At 44.7% G+C, this 18,665-nt stretch overlaps 1 protein-coding gene across 1 annotated transcript; it reads right to left on the reverse strand.

Annotated features, from left to right (window-relative positions):
- Window positions 1-3,212: 3,212 nt before the first annotated feature.
- Window positions 3,213-16,080, reverse strand: LOC144726691 (general transcription factor IIF subunit 1-like). Its single transcript, XM_078605492.1, has 13 exons — window positions 15,818-16,080; window positions 14,410-14,459; window positions 13,733-13,805; window positions 13,078-13,271; window positions 12,241-12,411; window positions 10,580-10,776; window positions 8,616-8,772; window positions 7,907-7,968; window positions 7,629-7,760; window positions 6,939-7,006; window positions 6,008-6,167; window positions 4,696-4,789; window positions 3,213-4,263 (listed from the first exon to the last, which is right to left on the reverse strand). Exons 1-13 carry the CDS (start codon window positions 15,827-15,829, stop codon window positions 4,050-4,052), a joined length of 1,584 nt encoding a protein of 527 aa, XP_078461618.1. The 5' UTR covers window positions 15,830-16,080; the 3' UTR covers window positions 3,213-4,049.
- Window positions 16,081-18,665: the final 2,585 nt, after the last annotated feature.

Below are 18,665 nucleotides of genomic sequence, written 5' to 3' on the forward strand. Positions count from 1 at the left end.
AGGGAGAGTGGTGAGGAGGGAGAGTGGTGATTGGTGAGGGTGAGTGGTGAGGGTGTGATTGGTGAGAATGAGTGGTGAGTGGTGAGGGTGAGTGGTGAGGGTGAGTGGCGGTTGTGAGTGGTGAGGGGTGAGTGGTGAGCGTGAGTGGTGAGGGTGAGTGGTGAGGGTGAGTGGTGAGGGTGAGTGGTGAGAGAGTGGTTAGTTTTGAGGGTGAGTGGTGAGGTTGAGTGGTGAGGGTTAGTGGAGAGTGGTGAGTGGTGATTGGTCAGTGGTGATTGGTGAGGATGAATGGTGAGTATTGAGGGTGAGGTTGTGTGGTGAGGGTGAGTGGTGGTTGTGACGGTGAGTGGTGAGGGTGAGTGGTGAGGCTGAATGGTGAGGGTGAATGGTGAGAGTGAGTGGTGAGTGGTGAGGGAGAGTGGTGAGGGAGAGTGGTGAGGGTTAGTTGTGAGGGTGAGTGGTGAGGGAGATTGGTGAGGGAGATTGGTGAGTGGTGAGTTGTGAGGGTGAATGGTGAATAGTGAATAGTGAGTGGTGAGGATGAGTGGTAAGGGTGAGTTGTGAGTGGTGAATGGTGAGGGTGAATGATGAGTACAGTCAATATGCACTGCTGTAATCATAGCAGGTACCACCACCACAATATGTACTCCTCTCATCATAGCAGATACCAGAGGTGGGACAAAGTCATTGTTATGCAAGTCCAAGTCGAGTCGCAAGTCATCAAATTCATGACTCGAGTCTGACTCGAGTCCAAGTCACATGACTCGAGTCCACATCTCATAGGTGGGACAAAGTCATTGTTATGCAAGTCCAAGTCGAGTCGCAAGTCATCAAATTCATGACTCGAGTCTGACTCGAGTCCAAGTCACATGACTCGAGTCCACATCTCATAGGTGGGACAAAGTCATTGTTATGCAAGTCCAAGTCGAGTCGCAAGTCATCAAATTCATGACTCGAGTCTGACTCGAGTCCAAGTCACATGACTCGAGTCCACATCTCATAGGTGGGACAAAGTCATTGTTATGCAAGTCCAAGTCGAGTCGCAAGTCATCAAATTCATGACTCGAGTCTGACTCGAGTCCAAGTCACATGACTCGAGTCCACATCTCATAGGTGGGACAAAGTCATTGTTATGCAAGTCCAAGTCGAGTCGCAAGTCATCAAATTCATGACTCGAGTCTGACTCGAGTCCAAGTCACATGACTCGAGTCCACATCTCATAGGTGGGACAAAGTCATTGTTATGCAAGTCCAAGTCGAGTCGCAAGTCATCAAATTCATGACTCGAGTCTGACTCGAGTCCAAGTCACATGACTCGAGTCCACATCTCATAGGTGGGACAAAGTCATTGTTATGCAAGTCCAAGTCGAGTCGCAAGTCATCAAATTCATGACTCGAGTCTGACTCGAGTCCAAGTCACATGACTCGAGTCCACACCTCTGGCAGATACCACCACAGCAGTATGCACTGCTGTAATCATAGCAGGTTCCACCACAATATGCACTGCTGTCATCATAACAGGTACCAACACAGCAGTATGCACTGCTGTAGTGATAGCAGGTACGACCTCAGTCGGTATACACTGCTGTAGCGATAGTAGATACTGCTATCGAGTTGGTAGATACCGCTATAGTAAATACTAAAACAGTCAGTATATACCGCTACAGTCAGTCAATACTGCTACAGTCAGTATATACTACTATACAGTCAGTACATACTACCATGGTGAGTAGCTACTAGAGTCAGTAGATACTATTATAGAGTGAGTAGATACTGCTATAGATTTTGTAGTTACTACTATAGTCAGTGGATACAACTATAGAGTCAGCAGATACTATACAGTTAGTCGTTACGAGTATATAGTCGGTAGATACTACTGTAGGCCCAGTAAATACTACTATGGTCAGTAGTTATTACAGTCACTAAATACTACTACACAGTCAGTAGCTACTACTGGCTCAGTAGATACTACGGTACAGTCAGTAGATAATACTACAGAGTCAATAGATACCACTTCCTCTGTTGTATGTAAGGTGTTGTTAGTATATATACCTACGAGGGGTAAAGATATTTTTTGAGGGGGGGGGGGGGACCACAATTTTCGGAAACCTTTTGACATCAACTATTTACCCCACACTTTCTATAACTTTTTGGACTTGTGAAAGCCTCTAATATATTTGTTGGTGGAGAAATGTACAAACAGCCCACCGGGCTTTGACAATACCTTAGTATGTGTATATATATGTAAGGTTTTTAAGAAATATATTTTTCACCCGGGCAAAGCCGGGTACTTCCGCTAGTTACTTATAAATGGGCATAGCCCAAGCGTCCTGGTATCAGAACGAAGTGGGCAGGGTACAAGTGCCTTGCAACCAGCACAAGCGGAGATGGTTATGTTAATGTGAAATCAGGAGAAGGGGAGCCGCATGAGACGTGGAGAAATTAACAACTTGTGTGGTACGTCCAATACAGAGGCGACACCGCAGGAACTGGAATTGCTTGTCCCATCTTTAGTAAAATTAAACTAACATCGGAAGGTGACAAGATGGAAACATCTTCGCCAGTTATGACTTAAACTGGTTGATGACGTCCTTCTAATGATTGCTGAGTTTGTACGCATCCTCTCGGTTGAAATTGTCTGTATACAGTAAAACCTTGGATTTTCGCCCCCTTTTTTCCACCCGATGACGGTCACTTGTGTTGTGATCGAGACGTCGTAGTTTGCTGTTCATTTTATTCTTTGAAACTATCTACGCGACTTTACCTAAAGACAAAGAACACGGTAGTTTATTTTAACCGGGCGTGAACTCAAGGCATCCGATGGTTCGACTTCGTCAGAAATGTCACTATTGCATCTTCAACCGGCCTCCGAAAGTGATCGAGAGCTTAGTTCGAGGGAGACGGCTGTCACCTTTTGGACACTTCACCCGTCGTGATGCGCAAACTTCTGGAGGAAGTTTAACACGTAGGCTTTCGCGACTAATATCCTTTTTTGGGTTAGATTGCGTAAATGTCGTTAAACCTGCCACCACCAATGAGTAAGGTTTGTCACAAAAACAAAATATGCCAATTTGTAGCGAGTTCAGCACAACAGGTGTGTCCTGCAGGAAATTGGTTTGTTCCTTGACAAGATTTAGCAAGGTATTGTGGTTCATTTGTGGTAAGCACTTGGTGTGTAATGAGCACGACCTGATAACAAAAATGTACAAATGGTGTGTGCATTGGTACATTTATTTCTGGAGAACAAAAAAGTCAGTTACAAAATGTCACAAAATCTGGTAGAGTAAACAACATTTGCTTTTTGCGATGTCAACTTTAGTGTGCAAATTTATGTTTATTCACAAAGGGGACGTCAAAAGCAGCAAGAAAATGTTTTTGATTGACAAATGTCACACACTCAACATGACAAGTTACGATATTGCTGACAATTCGCTTAAAAGTTCGAATTGAGCACACACAAACACCACACGGCTGTTAACAGCTCTTGGGCATCTCACATCCGTGTGATGTCCCACACTTCGTTACACTTGGGACCTGGACTTCTGCAAACTCATCGAATGTGTGAAAATAACTGTTCAGCAAAGCTATGGTTAAGATGAGAATAACTCGACCCACTGACACTGACATGCAGACGAGATGCATTTATGATGAACACAGCTAAAAACAATTTCTGAAGAAAACACGGACTCGTCTGGATTGAAGAGTCCTTTACAAAGACAACACTTCGAAAGTTTGTCTTCAAAGAAGTCCCTACATTACAGGTAACGACACTGCCTATGACAAACACTGATAATCTTACACACAGCAGCCAAAATGCTATGACTTTGAGGAATATGAAATCCATTCACACATCTTACAGCTGCAATGGAAGCTCATCACGTTATAAAAAAAAACGTATGAGAAAGAATTTGTTTCATCCAATGCCCTGAATATGGCCAAGACCTTTGGTCTAATAGCTCAAGTTGTATTTCCCCTGGACTGCTTCTACCAAAGACCCACCAACTCTGCAATGACCATCCCCCCGACGTCCCCCAACATCATCTGAACACTTCAGCCACTGGACTCCTTGAGAAAGAAGTGCATCTTGTCGCTGATGAGCTTGCGCTCGGGGTTGAGCTTCTTCAGGATCTGTGCGATGATGTTCACCGTCTGGTTGCTGCTCAGCCCCGTCTTTTTGGTCTGAAACTTCTTGAGGAGGTCCTTGGTAGTCATGGGCTTCCTGGAGAGATACCTCCTCACCGCGTCCTCCGTCAGTTGCACGTCACTGAAGGAAAACGGGCGCAAGGGCATCAGTGTGTGTGCTTATCGTGCAAAACCGATTACAGAAAAAGTATGAGAGCCATTCATTTCTCCATGTTTGGATTTATTGTCGCCCCTTCGGCAGTGCCCAACTGTCCCCACAAAAGTATGAGGAATGGCTTGTCCAGATCTAGCGCCTGATGCATAAGGCAGCAGTAGGGCAATGATGGATATAATCCGATTCCTAACAAGGTAGAAAACATTGCATGATTGTCTAATTATCCTGCTGCTATATAAAATTAAATGGCCACCAAGGCTTTTTTGAGTTGCCATAATACAGGCAAGTATGGCGATGCCATGTGATATGCAAGGCATGACGGAAGGACTGATCCATTGGTCACAATTTGAATGAATCATTACACTTAACTCTGCTACAAATACAGCACAACAGCCTTACCCAGAGCTGGGTGTAGATTTCCCCGATGAGGGCGGAGTCTCCAGTTTCTGTCGCTTAGCTGCCGGCTTGTCCATGCCTTCTGCCAGCAGCTTGCCTACACCATCCGCAACAGCACAACATTCATCGCCGGTCCCCATTCAAAAGCTCAATGCATTTCTTTACAATTCTGGCTACAAAGTCATCTGTAATGAGGCTTGCCGGTGAAGGGCTCCGGCCCACCCGGAGGATGCAATGGGACTCGTTGGAGCTGCTCTGGCTGAGCCGGCTTGTCCCTGGGACTCAATATTGTCGGTGCTGGGCCCTGGTTGCTGCTTCATCAAGGGCTGTGCCGCAGCATCTCTCTTCTCTTCCCGGTGTTTGCTTGTTCCGTCTCCCCCCCCACGACCATCCTTCTACTCTAATGTAGTTTCTCATTTTAGCAAACAGTCTTTAGAAGTGGTGGCATTCAGATGATTTCTATTTTTTCTATATTCACATCACCAACCTTTTCTTTTCAGTTATTTGGTGCTCTCAAGAAGGGTCGTTACTTGAAATGTTGTCTATTAAATATTTTTTTCTTTTAAGGCAGTGATATTGATTGTGTTATGTTTTTTGTTGAGGACTAAATAGGACTTCCAAATATCTTGAGCAAGCCACACATTAACACACACATGAGTGTTATCCAATAATAACGTGACAGTAGTGACTGGGCAATTAGAATCAGTGTTCCTGCCAGGTTGAAAACATTCCACTTTAGTACTGGATCACTGCAACTAAGATGCTTGCAGTGACAATTAAATATTGTTTGGGATGATGTTTCTCAGTGATTGGGTTCATGTGGCCACGGGCTGTGTGCAATGAAGTCTAGGCCATATCCAGTCTGTAGTGTGTGTGTTCCCCACCCCCATCCTACAGCTCACCATCCAACTGTTGCTAGGTGACCCTTGCGAGAAACTTGTGCTCGTGCACAAGCGTGACTGGTTGTGAGCACACATGATTTGAGTAAACACAACGTGTATGTGCATGCGGGGGAGCGGTAGTGTAGCGGTTAGCGCACTGCACTACGAGCCCGGCAACCCAGGTTCGATTCCTTATTATCTGAACTGGTCCTGGGCCTCCCCTAGATCGACTCAGTCTCAAATGAGTACCAGGTGCGATGTGTAAATATTGACACTGGGGGAGACAAAGGCGGCCAGGCGCAATGATGGCCACCTACCCCCTAAGTGTGCCGTGTCGGCCTTCGTAGGTGCTTGCTAACCAGCACTTGCCCCAACAGACTGTTCAAGCTATAGGGGGGGGGATCTTTGTCTGCGTGTGTGCATGAGTAACATACGAGCTGGCGTGCCGTGCTCGAGCTTATTGGCGGCGGCGCGCAGCGTGGCGGAAGTGCCGCTCTCCACCGCGGGCGAGCTGGGGCGGCTATTCCCACGGCTCGAGCTCCGGCTGCCCCCCGACGGCTTCCTCGCCCGCTTCGGTGGGGACGGCTTCTTTTTCTGAAAATGTTACATTTGTATTGTTACGTTTTAGCGTAGCATGTGCAACAGGGGAGGCAACGCCAATCCACGGAAAACCAGGAATGAGTGGGATTAATAATACTTTCATTTCGTAAAGTGCCATTCGTGCTAATAGCATCCCATAACGCTGTACATTAATTATATATAAGGACAAAATCCCATATAAGCCACTACCAAGAAAATGAAAACCCTACTACCTAGCAAAACTAAAAATGAATAAATAAATTAAGAAATGGCACCAAAACAAAAAGCATAAACAGAAAAAAAAGTTGTATCAACAAATAAATTAGTCCATGGGGTCTACACATCTCAGACCACAATCCCAACTCCCCAACCAAACCAATGAAACATTTCACAAAAGGGGTGGTGGAGTTCCAACATGTTACGACTCATTTATATCCATCGGTCCAGTGTCTAAAATGTGATAATCTATTTTGTCAGCGTACACCTGAGTGAATAAAAAGGACACTTGGTTTTAGATTTGACTAATATTGAGTCCAGTGTGGAGTAGGATGGTATTCTTGGGTTTTTTCGGTAAAGTCAAGTAGGTAAACAATTAAAATTAATAAAAGTTAAATAAAATAAAAATCACGACGTTTCGGAGGCAACACAAGCTTCCGTCTTGCTGTATCAAGTAAAAAAAACCAAGAATATGAATCCTTGCAGTCACGAAAACTTCAAATCTGGAGTAGGATGGTATTCCAGACTGCAAGGGCTTAGCCATGGGAAACAGGCATTCCGTGAACTTACAGCAATGAAGAGGGCTGAGGATGTGGCGTCGTCAATGTCACTTTCCTCCGAAGACTCCGTGTCGCTGGCTGTGCACACATTAACAGAGTGATTAAAAATAAAAAGTCATAATGCCGTCGCATCAGTATAAGTAATAATAAATTCGCCCCCAAATATAATAGGCTATTTAAAAGTATGAAAAAATACCTTTTCCCGATTTGTATCCCAATTGTGCAACTGATGTCATAAGATGAAGTATCCATTCGGACCTCTAGCAGAGCAGTATAACCTTTCATGTAAGAGAATGGTCCTTGAAATCAAGAATCTTTATTTAAAATTGAGGAATCCGATAAGCTAGAAAGCTTATTTTCACAAGGCTACCTCGGAGATCCCCTTAACTGTCCTCTGGTGCACAGTAAGGGCCACGACTTTACTACCCCTCTCTTCCACAACGAGTAATGTTCAACACGGTCACATCGATATTTGTAGCTAGATGAGTTGGAGAACCAAATTTTACGTGGTGGACTTTTTTGTGTGCAGTCTTTCGTGAGACCATCAGAAACCAGTTCAATCACAGGCGGCTGCCTGGATTCGCGCTCAGTATCTCAGCAGTCCCATCTCAGAGCTCTAAGCCACCCCAGCAGCACACGCATAATGTGCTGAATGAAGGTGCACAATCGTGGGGCACAAGAGGAAACCCAAGATCTGAACCTTTCTTTTTCTTTTCCTTCTTCTCCAAGACCGGTGTTTTCTTTCCTTCCTCCTCCTCCTCTTCCTTCTTTTCCTCCTCATTCTCGTGCTCAGATTCACTCTCGTCGCTGCTGCCCACCTCCTCGTCCACGCCTGCCCCACAGCCACGAAAACAACCACAAATGGCAGCCTTCAATCGCACCGCGTCACAGCACTGCAAGGTTCGCCACTCACGAGACCGTTCCACAAGAACGCACAAAGAGATATCCCGCAAAAGCAAAAGAGAGAGGTTCCCTCACCTTTTTGTACGTCCTTCTCAGTCGACTGCTTCAGCTTCTCATTGTCGAGTTCCTCCTCCTCGCTGCAACAAACGACCAATCACGTTCAACACTTTTACACATTTTACGATTACATATAATTTCTGCCGAATGGCATTTCTTGAACAGATTGCATGTACTTGCACGAACCCTGTTGTCAATTCACTGCTGGAAGAAGGCCTACTCACACGACACAGATTGTGGTGGTTATTTGACCGTTCTTCCAGTCTAAAGATTCTTCCAGTCTAAAGATTCCGATTCTGACTTGACCATACTAGTCAGTGCGGGTTGGTGAAAGCGAGGAATATGTAGGAGCATACAAGGTACGCAGCAATGGATTTTTCTGCACCGCCCTCTGCTGTCGATGAAGTAGCATAGCCCGTGCACGCTATAATACAGAATATGCACGGTGATCACCAGTCCAAGCACAAGCTTAATCCTGTTTAGCTTCCGAGATCTATCTTATTCCGAGTGGTTCGGTCGCAGGCAAACAGACTACACCTTGCTAATGACACTCAATTAATTCTAAACTGTTCAATCGATGTCTATGTTGACAACATACCTTTTTGACATATCAATGTGAAAGATAGCACAGACAACGTTTTTGTATTGCCTATCGTGCCATGCACGCGCGCAATCAACATGAAGCGATGCTTGAAAAAGTACACTGTTGCTAAAAGGAGTTTGAGACCTGGACTCATCGGAAAAGTAGTCGACCTCCAGCCCCTCGTAATCGCCGTCGTCGCTCTCTTCGAGCACGTCCTCCTCGTCGCTGCCTTTCTTCTTCTTCTTCTTGGCTGCGGCCTTCTTGTCTTTGCCCTTGTCCGGACGCTTCTGGCTTCCCTCTTCTGGAATTGGGAGAGACGGAGCGGGAAGGGCGCGCGGGGAAAAATTGTGTAGGTGAACTACGTGGGAGAGGCAGTTTGGCTGCGCAATTATCGCAGGCAGGATAATGTGAACCAAGGCAGACGTGCTGTGTTTATTCTACTTCTTTTCAATCGAGTGAAATTTCCTTTAAAAACTGTGCCATTACCCATAGGTGCATCTGTACACAAAGCATAAATCATTTTCCAGTTGGAGCAGTAATGCAGTGGTTGGCATGTTGAACCAGGCTACGGCTTACATAAGTGGTGCATAACTCAACCAGTCATGTTTCTATATATATAAAAAAAACTTTTTTACGTTACCAAGTGAGACCCACTGAGCTATATAGCTCTATAAGAGGTTTTTTGGGTTAGATCACGTAAAATTTTAAATGTTTCATTAAAACCTGCCACCACCCGCCACAGGCAACTAGTAAGGGTTGTAAAGACTAATTAGAGAATCTATCGAAATTGAAATAAATAAAAATAATTTTAACCGTTCGGATAGCTACCGCCTTAGTGCTGCGTGGAAGCGAATTATCAAAACATACATTATTTTAATTAATGCGTATAAAGGGCAGCATACTTCAATAGGGATTACCGTTGGTACAGCTATTTTAATACACACAATGGACAGGTAGGACAAGATCAAAGGGCTCGCATAATGCCCCCCCCCCCACACTTTCCGCAAGAGCGCAGAAGAGTGGTCACCACATCTATGCCTCTATATAAGGATCGAAACAAGTCTTGACTTAAAGCTTTCATGACTGCAGGAATTCATATTATTTGCGTCTTTCGGTAAAGTGGCGTAGATAGGTTCAAATGAATGAAAATAAAATTTAAAAAACTACGACGTTTCGATCACAACAAGCGATCATCATCAGAAGAGGGGGAAAGCTGCTGAGGCAGACTGTTTTAAAGGTTTAAAATGGGTGTAGCCCAAGGGTTATAAACGACTTGGGCGGGGCTAGTGATGTTAATGTGAGAGATTAGCATGTTACTGTAAGATCATCGAGCGGTCTCTATGACGAGGGCGTGGAGGTGGCTATGCTAATGTGAGAGATTAGCATGTTAATGCCGTCGAGGCCGGCGCGCGGAGGTGGCTATGTTGGTGTGAATTTTTTTTAACCTGTTAATGTAAAATCAGAGCTGAAGCCACGGGGAAAATAAAAACTAACATCGGAAAGTGGCAGGATGAGAACATCACAGCCAGTTATAACTTAAACTGGTTGATGACGTCCTTCCAATGATTGCTGAGTTTGTACCCATCCTCTCGGTTTAAATGGTGTCTGTATATGTGGATGGCTTCATGAACGAATCTTTGTTGATAGCCAGTGGGCTTACAAAGTACCTTCGTCTTAGAGAAATCAATTTCGCGTGAGCCAACCGCATTAAAACAATGATCAGCCACGGCCGACGCGAAGATAACATCACACGACCACGACCGTGGTGCCCCTTAAATAAATAAAGAATATAAGTTGCATCATCAATTCTCAAGCTTGGGAAAGACACCAACACAATGGCACAAAAGTCCCAGACAACACCAAGACAACACATTTTCCCTGAAGAAAAATTGCACATTAAAATTAAACTTTAAATACATTAAGGATCAAATTTAGAAATCGCATTTGCAAATGTGCTAAATAGTTCAAATATAAATGTTGTGGGTTTACTCTCTAATTTGGCTGTGTCGGGTGGTGGCGGGGTTAGAGACACATTTATATTTATGCGATCTAATCCAAAAACCCTTTATTGTGAATTAAACAACTCGGAGCAGGACAATCGCACTCACCATTGTCATCGGAGTCCTTCTCGCTATCAGAGGACATCTGCAGGTGCTCCTCCAGATCAGAGATGCGCAGGTCACCGCTCTTCTTCTTGCCTTTCTTCCCTTTCTTGCCATCCTCATCAGCATCATCGACCTCTTCCCCACCCTCTTTCAACCGCTTCTGCACCATGATCGCGAAGTGATTCAGCACCTTATTCCGCCTGCTCGAGGCAGACAGAGGATAGGAGAGGGTTATTAAAACTCGGAGAACCCGGAGAGAACACACACACATACAAGCGGATGCCAACCAGAGGTTCTCACAGACAGGTTCAACACATTCCTGCGGAGGGAGCTGGTAGGAACGTTGGGTTGCTCGGTCAATGGCCAGGGTCAACGGCGGCGTGGTGTATTCCGCAAATATGCCCAACTGTGAGGGCGGGCACAAGCCGGCGTGAGTAGGTTAAACGTTGAGTTTTATAAAGGCACCACGGGGTGACCAGCCCCTCCCCTCCCCACCCAGCCCCTCCCCACCCTCCCCACCCAGCCCCTCCCTCCCCACCCAGCCCCTCCCTGCACGATGGACACAATAATCCCCTGTGGGCTGGTGTAACCAGGAGGTTCCTACCAGTATTAATCCACTGCCTGTACTGCCATCTCTTAAGCCAACTCAGTCCAGAGGAGGTTAGCGGAATCACTAATGTATATGATTCACCAATCATTGCATCCAGGGTAATGGATCACAAGTACCTTAAAACTTCGTTGATGTTCTGTGGGTTAAATAAATGCTGATATTAGATGCTGGGGTATGACAATCAAACTGTACAAAAAATATAACTTTCAAAAGCCCACTTGCTAAAAGATCAGTGCTGAGTTGGCACCGGTAAGATCCGGGGTTTGAATCCAGGCAACTGCCACCTGTGATTAAATCGGGTTTTCAAGTGTAGAGAGTGGATGGTCTCAGCTCAGTCGCCAATGAATGCACTACACAACCATCAGAGTAAATCTGGTTTTACAACTAATTTGGCTAAATTACAGCTCTGAAAATAAAAAATATCTGTTTGACTATCATGTGATGAACCTTGCTCTGGACCGTGTGGAAGAAAAGTCACTTGAAGAGATTTCCGAGTCGGGTATGTGGTATCCATTTCCGTTTGCCGTTGTCGAGCATTAAGGGTTGCACTACTCTGCAGGAGATCCAAAAGGATAATTCATCTCATGACATAACACTATTTTTATTCTTTGGGTCTTTCGGTAAAGTCACGTAGATAGGTTCAAAGAAAATAACAAAGAATATCAATTTCTGCAGTCACGAAAGCTTTAAGTCAAGATATTTCCCTATTTAGCTAAATTTCGATTTAAAGCTTTCGTGACTGCAGGGATTCATCTTCTTGGTTCTTTCGGTAAAGTCACGTAGAAGGGAAGTAATAAAATAATAAAAATAAAACACAATAAAATAATTCTCACGACGTTTCGGCCACAACGCAAGCAGCCATCCTCAGGTGAAAACCAGGTCCGACAGCTGCTTGCGTTGTGGCCGAAACGTCGTGAGAATTATTTTAGTGTTTTATTTTTATTATTTTATTTAGCTAAAGTCAATTTAACACGACTCCAGCTGTCCAAGCGAATTGATGACGACGACGATGATGATCACCCAGGTGCACAGGGGTGTGTGTGCGCTGTCTCACCGCCCCCACTCCTCCTCGGCCTCCTCGGCAGTGAGCGTGCGGTGCTTGGACTGCGCCGTGAAGTTGTACCAGCTGCTCACGGGGAATGCCTCAAACGCTCCGTCAGCGCACTGCGCAAACACGTAGTAGCAGGCGTTCTCCGTCACCCCGCCCTTCTTCACACCTTTGTACCTGCAGCCAACAGCGAAGAAGCCACTCATCAGCTACGACATGTCAATTGATGAAGGCAGCCACATGCTGTGACCATTTCTTCCAGTTTCACGATGCATACGAGCTGAGCTCATCACTGCAAATCTGTGGTGTCATTTTGAGCCTGTTTCCTTCTTTGGCTACCACAATATTGTTAAGTCTCCACCACAGGCCATAATCTCTTCTAGCAAAATGTTCTACCTAAGCCAACTTTTAATAGCAGTCAATATTCGTCTTGAGATGTACTGCATAAGAGTCGTGGTATAAATGTTGTAAGATGATTTAAAGTTTTCTATCTCTCAGTCTAATTCCCAGCATGCATTTCCACACGCTTTTCATACTTAAGTTTTTGCTTGTCTTTCCCATTGTCTATGTTGTTGATTCATGGTCATGGCAGGTGAATTATCATAAAAATACTTAACAAAATATTAACATATTTAGAAGCCCATGATAGGCCAGTCAAAATATATTATTGCTTGCTTACAATGCTCAACACAACTGGATGTTTGAGAGTAAAAATTCCGATTGGTAGATCGATTCCCTCTCGCCATCTCTCCTTCGCCACACACGACACCTCACTAAGCCTCACGCGGCACCTCACCAGGCCTCACACGGCACTTCACCAGGCCTCACAGCGATGGGTCTCACCTGCGGCCCGCCTTCCCGTTGACCTTGAGCAGCCAGGGCTGGTCCTCGATCTTGAACTTGCGCAGAGTGATGCCGTATTTCTTGCGCCGCGCCTCCTCACGCTGCTTGCGCCTGAACTCGCTGCCAGCACCAAACTCGGGCAACTCCTCTTCACCGTACATCTTCTTGTTCGTCAGGTCCCGTTCCATCTTCGCCTACGTGAGGTTGTGCGCCGGTCGTTACAGTGTGCTACAACAAGTACTTGTACAGCCCGTTCGAAACCCACTGCTGAATGAAAGCCTTGTAGGCAGTGGGGTACATTTGACCATACTTCATCATGCTGGTCAGTGCGAGTTTAAGATGGGGGGAGTGCAAAACCATAAAGCACAAAAGACGGTTGCTTGTTGCAACTGTCCTTTGTGCTTGGTAGCCACCCATGCAGGCACTATCCAGGCTCACAAAATCCTGCTTAACTTTCGAGATCTGATATTGGGTCCATTCTGGGTGATTTGTTAATAGGCAAAGGAAAAAAACCCCGAAAATGAGACAAAAAACGTAAATGTACATGGTGTAAAAAATAAACGTAGTTATTCAAACGATAAAACCAAAGCTCCAAAGTTGAAATTCCCTCGACCATCTCAATTCTCGGCAGACAGGGGAGAAGGCACACACGCACCTGTGTCCAGGCAGAGAAGTCCACCTTGTCAGCAGGGTTGAAGGCCATGAGGTTGAACCTCTTCGTGTTGTTTCTGCACAAATAACAGATGTGTCCAAACGCTCAAAATGAGCAATGCAATTGTCACCAAATACTTCCGAAAAAAACATATTTTCACGTACGGATGACGAATGAGGGAATCAATGAGGAGCAGTGAAATGATTTCTATTGTAAGCTAAAGCGTGAATGTGCAATGATAGCCACATGACATTTCTGTAATTGTGCCATTTCTGGAAACGTCAATTTCATAAAGAGAACCACCATTTTTTGCCAAGGTGGCCTCTGTCCGTTTTATTTGCAGTATTTTCCCCAAATGATATTGTAACTGTGTTATTGGCTTCATGTCATGAACAACTCTTGTCTCACCCCATGTTGGTGAACTACCTTTTTAAGATGGCATCACATTACTACTTCAGTTTTTTTTTATTTGCCTCTTATTCACGGTGTCACCTTCTCAGATGCCATGCTGTCGATGTTCTCATGCTGTTCATCAAGAGCCCAGGGGCCAGGCTCTTGATGAATGTGATAAAGGCGCTAACAGTAGATTGTGGATAAAATATAACCCTCGTCATGTCATGTGGTTGCAATAAACTGTGTCCACAGAGATAACTGCGACACTGGGAGCAATGGGAACTCACTTGGGCACACGCACCACATACTCCGTGCTCGTTGTCTGAGAGCTGCCACCCTGCAGGATATACACACACACGTTTAGACGCACATACTGTATGGGGCAATCATTGTCAGTGAACATCTATTAAGGCCAGCATGTCACGCGAAAGGGTGTTTTGGCCATTGAACTGTCTGACCGTCTTCATGGTGCTAACTTATTGCATCGGGTACACATTGATGGTTCAGTCGGCGTGGCTCAGGATATCGGGTTCGCTACGAAATATAAAGTACAACAACAACGCCATTCGCCACGAAGAGGCGGCTATGTGACCCAGATGCTTGTGCCAAAATTAGGTGCAACTTCGAGCGCATCACCTATGGCACACGAACACTCTCGCAAAACACAAACACGCCTCCAGCCACACGCTTCCAGAGACGTCATCTTACAACATTGTCTAATTGAACAGACCTGAGGTCAATATAATTAAAGCAGTCTTTGTTTGATTCTACACAGTTGCTGAACAAAGGACATAAACATCAAGCGACCAACAGACAGCACAATCAACGTTGTGATGAACACGGCATAACACGTTTCTTGAATTTAATTACTACAGGTTTATGACAGCTTGGGATAAGAGATGATGATGGGTACGATACATCAGGTCTTATAATAGACCAAGATCCCCTGTATAGCCTGTGAGTAAGACGATTGGGACCAGTGCTCCCTAGCGAGCGCCTATGAAGGCCGGCACGGCACACAAGACGGTGGATGGCCAACACCACGCCCGGCCGCCTTTGTCTCCCCAGTGGCGATGTTTACTACACACCGCACCAGCTATTAATGTAAAACCGAGTCGACCGGTCTGATAATAATGACTAAAAAACCAAAACAATCACCTTGTAGCCGCGCGTCACAGATCGCCCCCCACACGAAGCTTCGTCAATGAAAACAAAACAATTTATTTTAAAGTCACAGAACACGCTCGTGACGGTCACTGCGAAACCAACCCCCCCCGTATACTTTATAACGAGAGCAACAATAGCCGTGACTTGACAATGGTTTCTTCATATTCTTGGTTCTTTCGGTAAAGTCACGTAGAAGGGAAATAATAAAAATATTGTTTTATATTCTTGGTTATTTCGGTAAAGTCACGTAGAAGGGAAATAATAAAATAATAGAAATATAAAACAATATTTATATATGAATCCCCGCAGTCACGAAAGCTTTAATTAAAAATTGGTTTCATTAGTTTACTCAAAACCATTCACGGGGATTACGTCTCACGCGACGGGGAAAGGGCAAGAGCCGACTCCAGATTCCGGACCTGCGATTGGGCAAAGGGTGGCTACGTACGGCGCAGAAGAAGTTCGCACATAACCTACGGTGGTACAGACCACCATAACGAGGCACAAACACGAACATCGCTCGCTCACCGGGGTCGCCATGTCGTCGTACTCACGAGCTCACCTACTCAGTAAATGTACGTTCACTCTTATAACCATTACTATACCTATCACAACTGTTGCCTGTGATAATGAGGACGATTGTTTCGTTGTTATTATGATGATGATGATTATTATCGCTGCTGTTGATGTTGTTGATGGTGGTGGTGGTGATGACGGAAACGCCACCCGTCTCCTCGGTACAGTGCGACACGAGGGGCGGATGTGACGCATGGAAACGCGATGACGTCATCGCGCGTGGACACGCGTAACCGCCTGATGACGTCATCGCTCGCGAACTGCGCGAGACGACGCGGTGACGTCATTGTTGTATCTTCTTGGTTCTTCGGTAAAGTCACCTAGAAGGGAAATAATAAAATAATAAAAATAAAACATTATAAAATAATTCTCACGACGTTTCGGCCACAACGCAAGCAGCCCCGTTCTTCACCTGAGGACGGCTGCTTGCGTTGTGGCCGAAACGTCGTGAGAATTGTATTTTATTATGTTTTATTTATTTTATTATTTCCCTTCTACGTGACTTTAACGAAAGAACCAAGAAGAGTGCTGGACCTGTTGTTGTATTAACTGGCTGACCCCCGAGGCCAGATTGGACGTCTGTGAAAAGAGCTTCATTGCTCATCGGATTCCTCCTCCCGCGGTCTGAATAAACATTCTCATTCTTGGGTGTCCGTCAACATGGCGATGCTACTTCTCTACGCGATTCTCTTGTGCACATTGATTCTGATGTTGGACAGCAGATGGCAGCACGGGACAGGTTTAGGACCAAGAGGGGCCGTCCATAAATGACGTCACGCGATTTTGGACGATTTTTGACCCCCCCCCCCTCCTAGTCACACGGCGTCACAAAAAGTCAGACCCCCCCCCTTCAAATATGACGTCACAAAGCTCTGCCCCCCCCCAAATACAACATGCTTCAAATCGCTTTAAACTATTGTCATTGTAGTGCGTATTTTATGTGGCGCTAGGAGAAAACATTTATTTAAAGGTCTATTTAATTAAATAGAACGTGTTGACTATATTTCTTTAAAGTTGCACATTTTGATGTGACGTCACATTTCTCACCCCCCCCCCTCTTCACATCGTCACAAATGTCTGACCCCCCCCCCCCAGGTGCGTGACGTCATTTATGGACGGCCCCTTACGCGGAATGATACAATAACACGGTGGCATATCCCCCGTTATTTGTGCCACCGCCTCGCCGCGTGTAAGGACGTCGTATCTCGCCAAACGTTATCGTTGTTACATTCATTCTCATGGCGAAATATACGAGCATAATTTCACTTTGAGACCCCCCCACCACCTACACATTCCACAAGTAGTGACTAATCCCATATCTGCATTTCCCATAAATATGCTAAATTCATCTGTTGATATGCAAATTCCTTTGTCAAGGCGCCCTTCCTCCCCCAACCCAGCTTAAATATACGCTGCCAAGCTTGGTGGTGCTCATTCAGACGCTATCTTTCCGACAGACCTGTTCTTCACCTGAGGACGGCTGCTTGCGTTGTGGCCGAAACGTAGTGAGAATTGTATTAAATGTTTTATTTTTATTATTTTATAATTTCCCTTTTACGTGACTTTACTGAAAGAACCAAGAAGATGAAATTGTTTTCGAGTAACGCAGCACTTTTAAGGAACGCATCTGCCGCTTTAAACGAGGACTGTATTTGCTTTGAGTATTCCACTTTCTGCATCTCTGTGTCATTAAAAAACAAGTCACTCAACGCAAATTGCACTCCTTTACGGATAATGAACGTTTATATTCGGCACAAAGCACAGCGAACGAACGAATTTTAGTATTAAAATGTAATCACACAAAAACAAACACGCACAGTACTTGCTCAAAAAAACAATGCAAAATAAAATGTACTATATGCTACAATCTAAAAGGGTTGGCCAATACACGGAAATAACCTCACTTCAATAAACATCATTCTTGTCGGTTTTAAACTTGCTTTTGCAGATTTTTTAAAACTCAGGTTAGCTTTGTCATCACTTACACAGCTTGCATAACATAGCCTGCACGTTGGTTAGACACAAACTCAACTGATACATCCATATATTGATACATTCAAGGAGAACATGGGAGTGTACTCAGAGGAGCAAGGCGAGCGCTTCCACCAGTATATACCAGAGGTGGGACAAAGTCATTGTTATGCAAGTCCAAGTCGAGTCGCAAGTCATCAAATTCATGACTCGAGTCTGACTCGAGTCCAAGTCACATGACTCGAGTCCACATCTCATAGGTGGGACAAAGTCATTGTTATGCAAGTCCAAGTCGAGTCGCAGGTCATCAAATTCATGACTCGAGTCTGACTCGAGTCCAAGTCACATGACTCGAGTCCACACCTCTGGTATATACTGGATTTTGAACGCATTAATTAATGTATTTTACTTTAACGTAGTCTTTTATTTGTTGCGTTTAATAACGATGATGTCGCACTGTTATACCCTCTACTCTTTGATAAGACAAATTGAGAAAGCATAAATGTCGTTATCTAGAACAGTTTTAATATTTTATCACAACTCTGAAGAGTTCGACTGAACCACAGTATTTATTTTCATATTCTTGGTTCTTTAGGTAAAGTCACGTAGAAGGGAAATAATAAAATAATAAAAATAAAACAATTAAATTATCACGACGTTTCGATTGCAACACAAACAATAATCATCAGGTGTGAAAACCACAGCAAGAAATTTTGAAACGTCGTGAGAATTGTATTGTTATATTATTATTTAATTATTTCCCTTCTACGTGACTTTACCGAAAGAACCAAGAATATGAATCCCTGCAGTGACGAAAGCTTTAAATCGA

Source organism: Lampetra planeri, chromosome 24, assembly GCF_965212315.1.
Source record: "Lampetra planeri chromosome 24, kcLamPlan1.2.h2, whole genome shotgun sequence".
NCBI lineage: Eukaryota > Metazoa > Chordata > Hyperoartia > Petromyzontiformes > Petromyzontidae > Lampetra > Lampetra planeri.

Excerpts from the sequence above, each read along its gene's own strand:
- LOC144726691 (XM_078605492.1), bottom strand. Across the intron at positions 13,806-14,409 it reads TATGTGGTGCGTGTGCCCAA|AAACAACACGAAGAGGTTCA; the intron begins GTGAGTTCCCAT and ends TTATTTGTGCAG. Across the intron at positions 7,969-8,615 it reads TACTTTTCCGATGAGTCCAG|CGAGGAGGAGGAACTCGACA; the intron begins GTCTCAAACTCC and ends CGTTTGTTGCAG.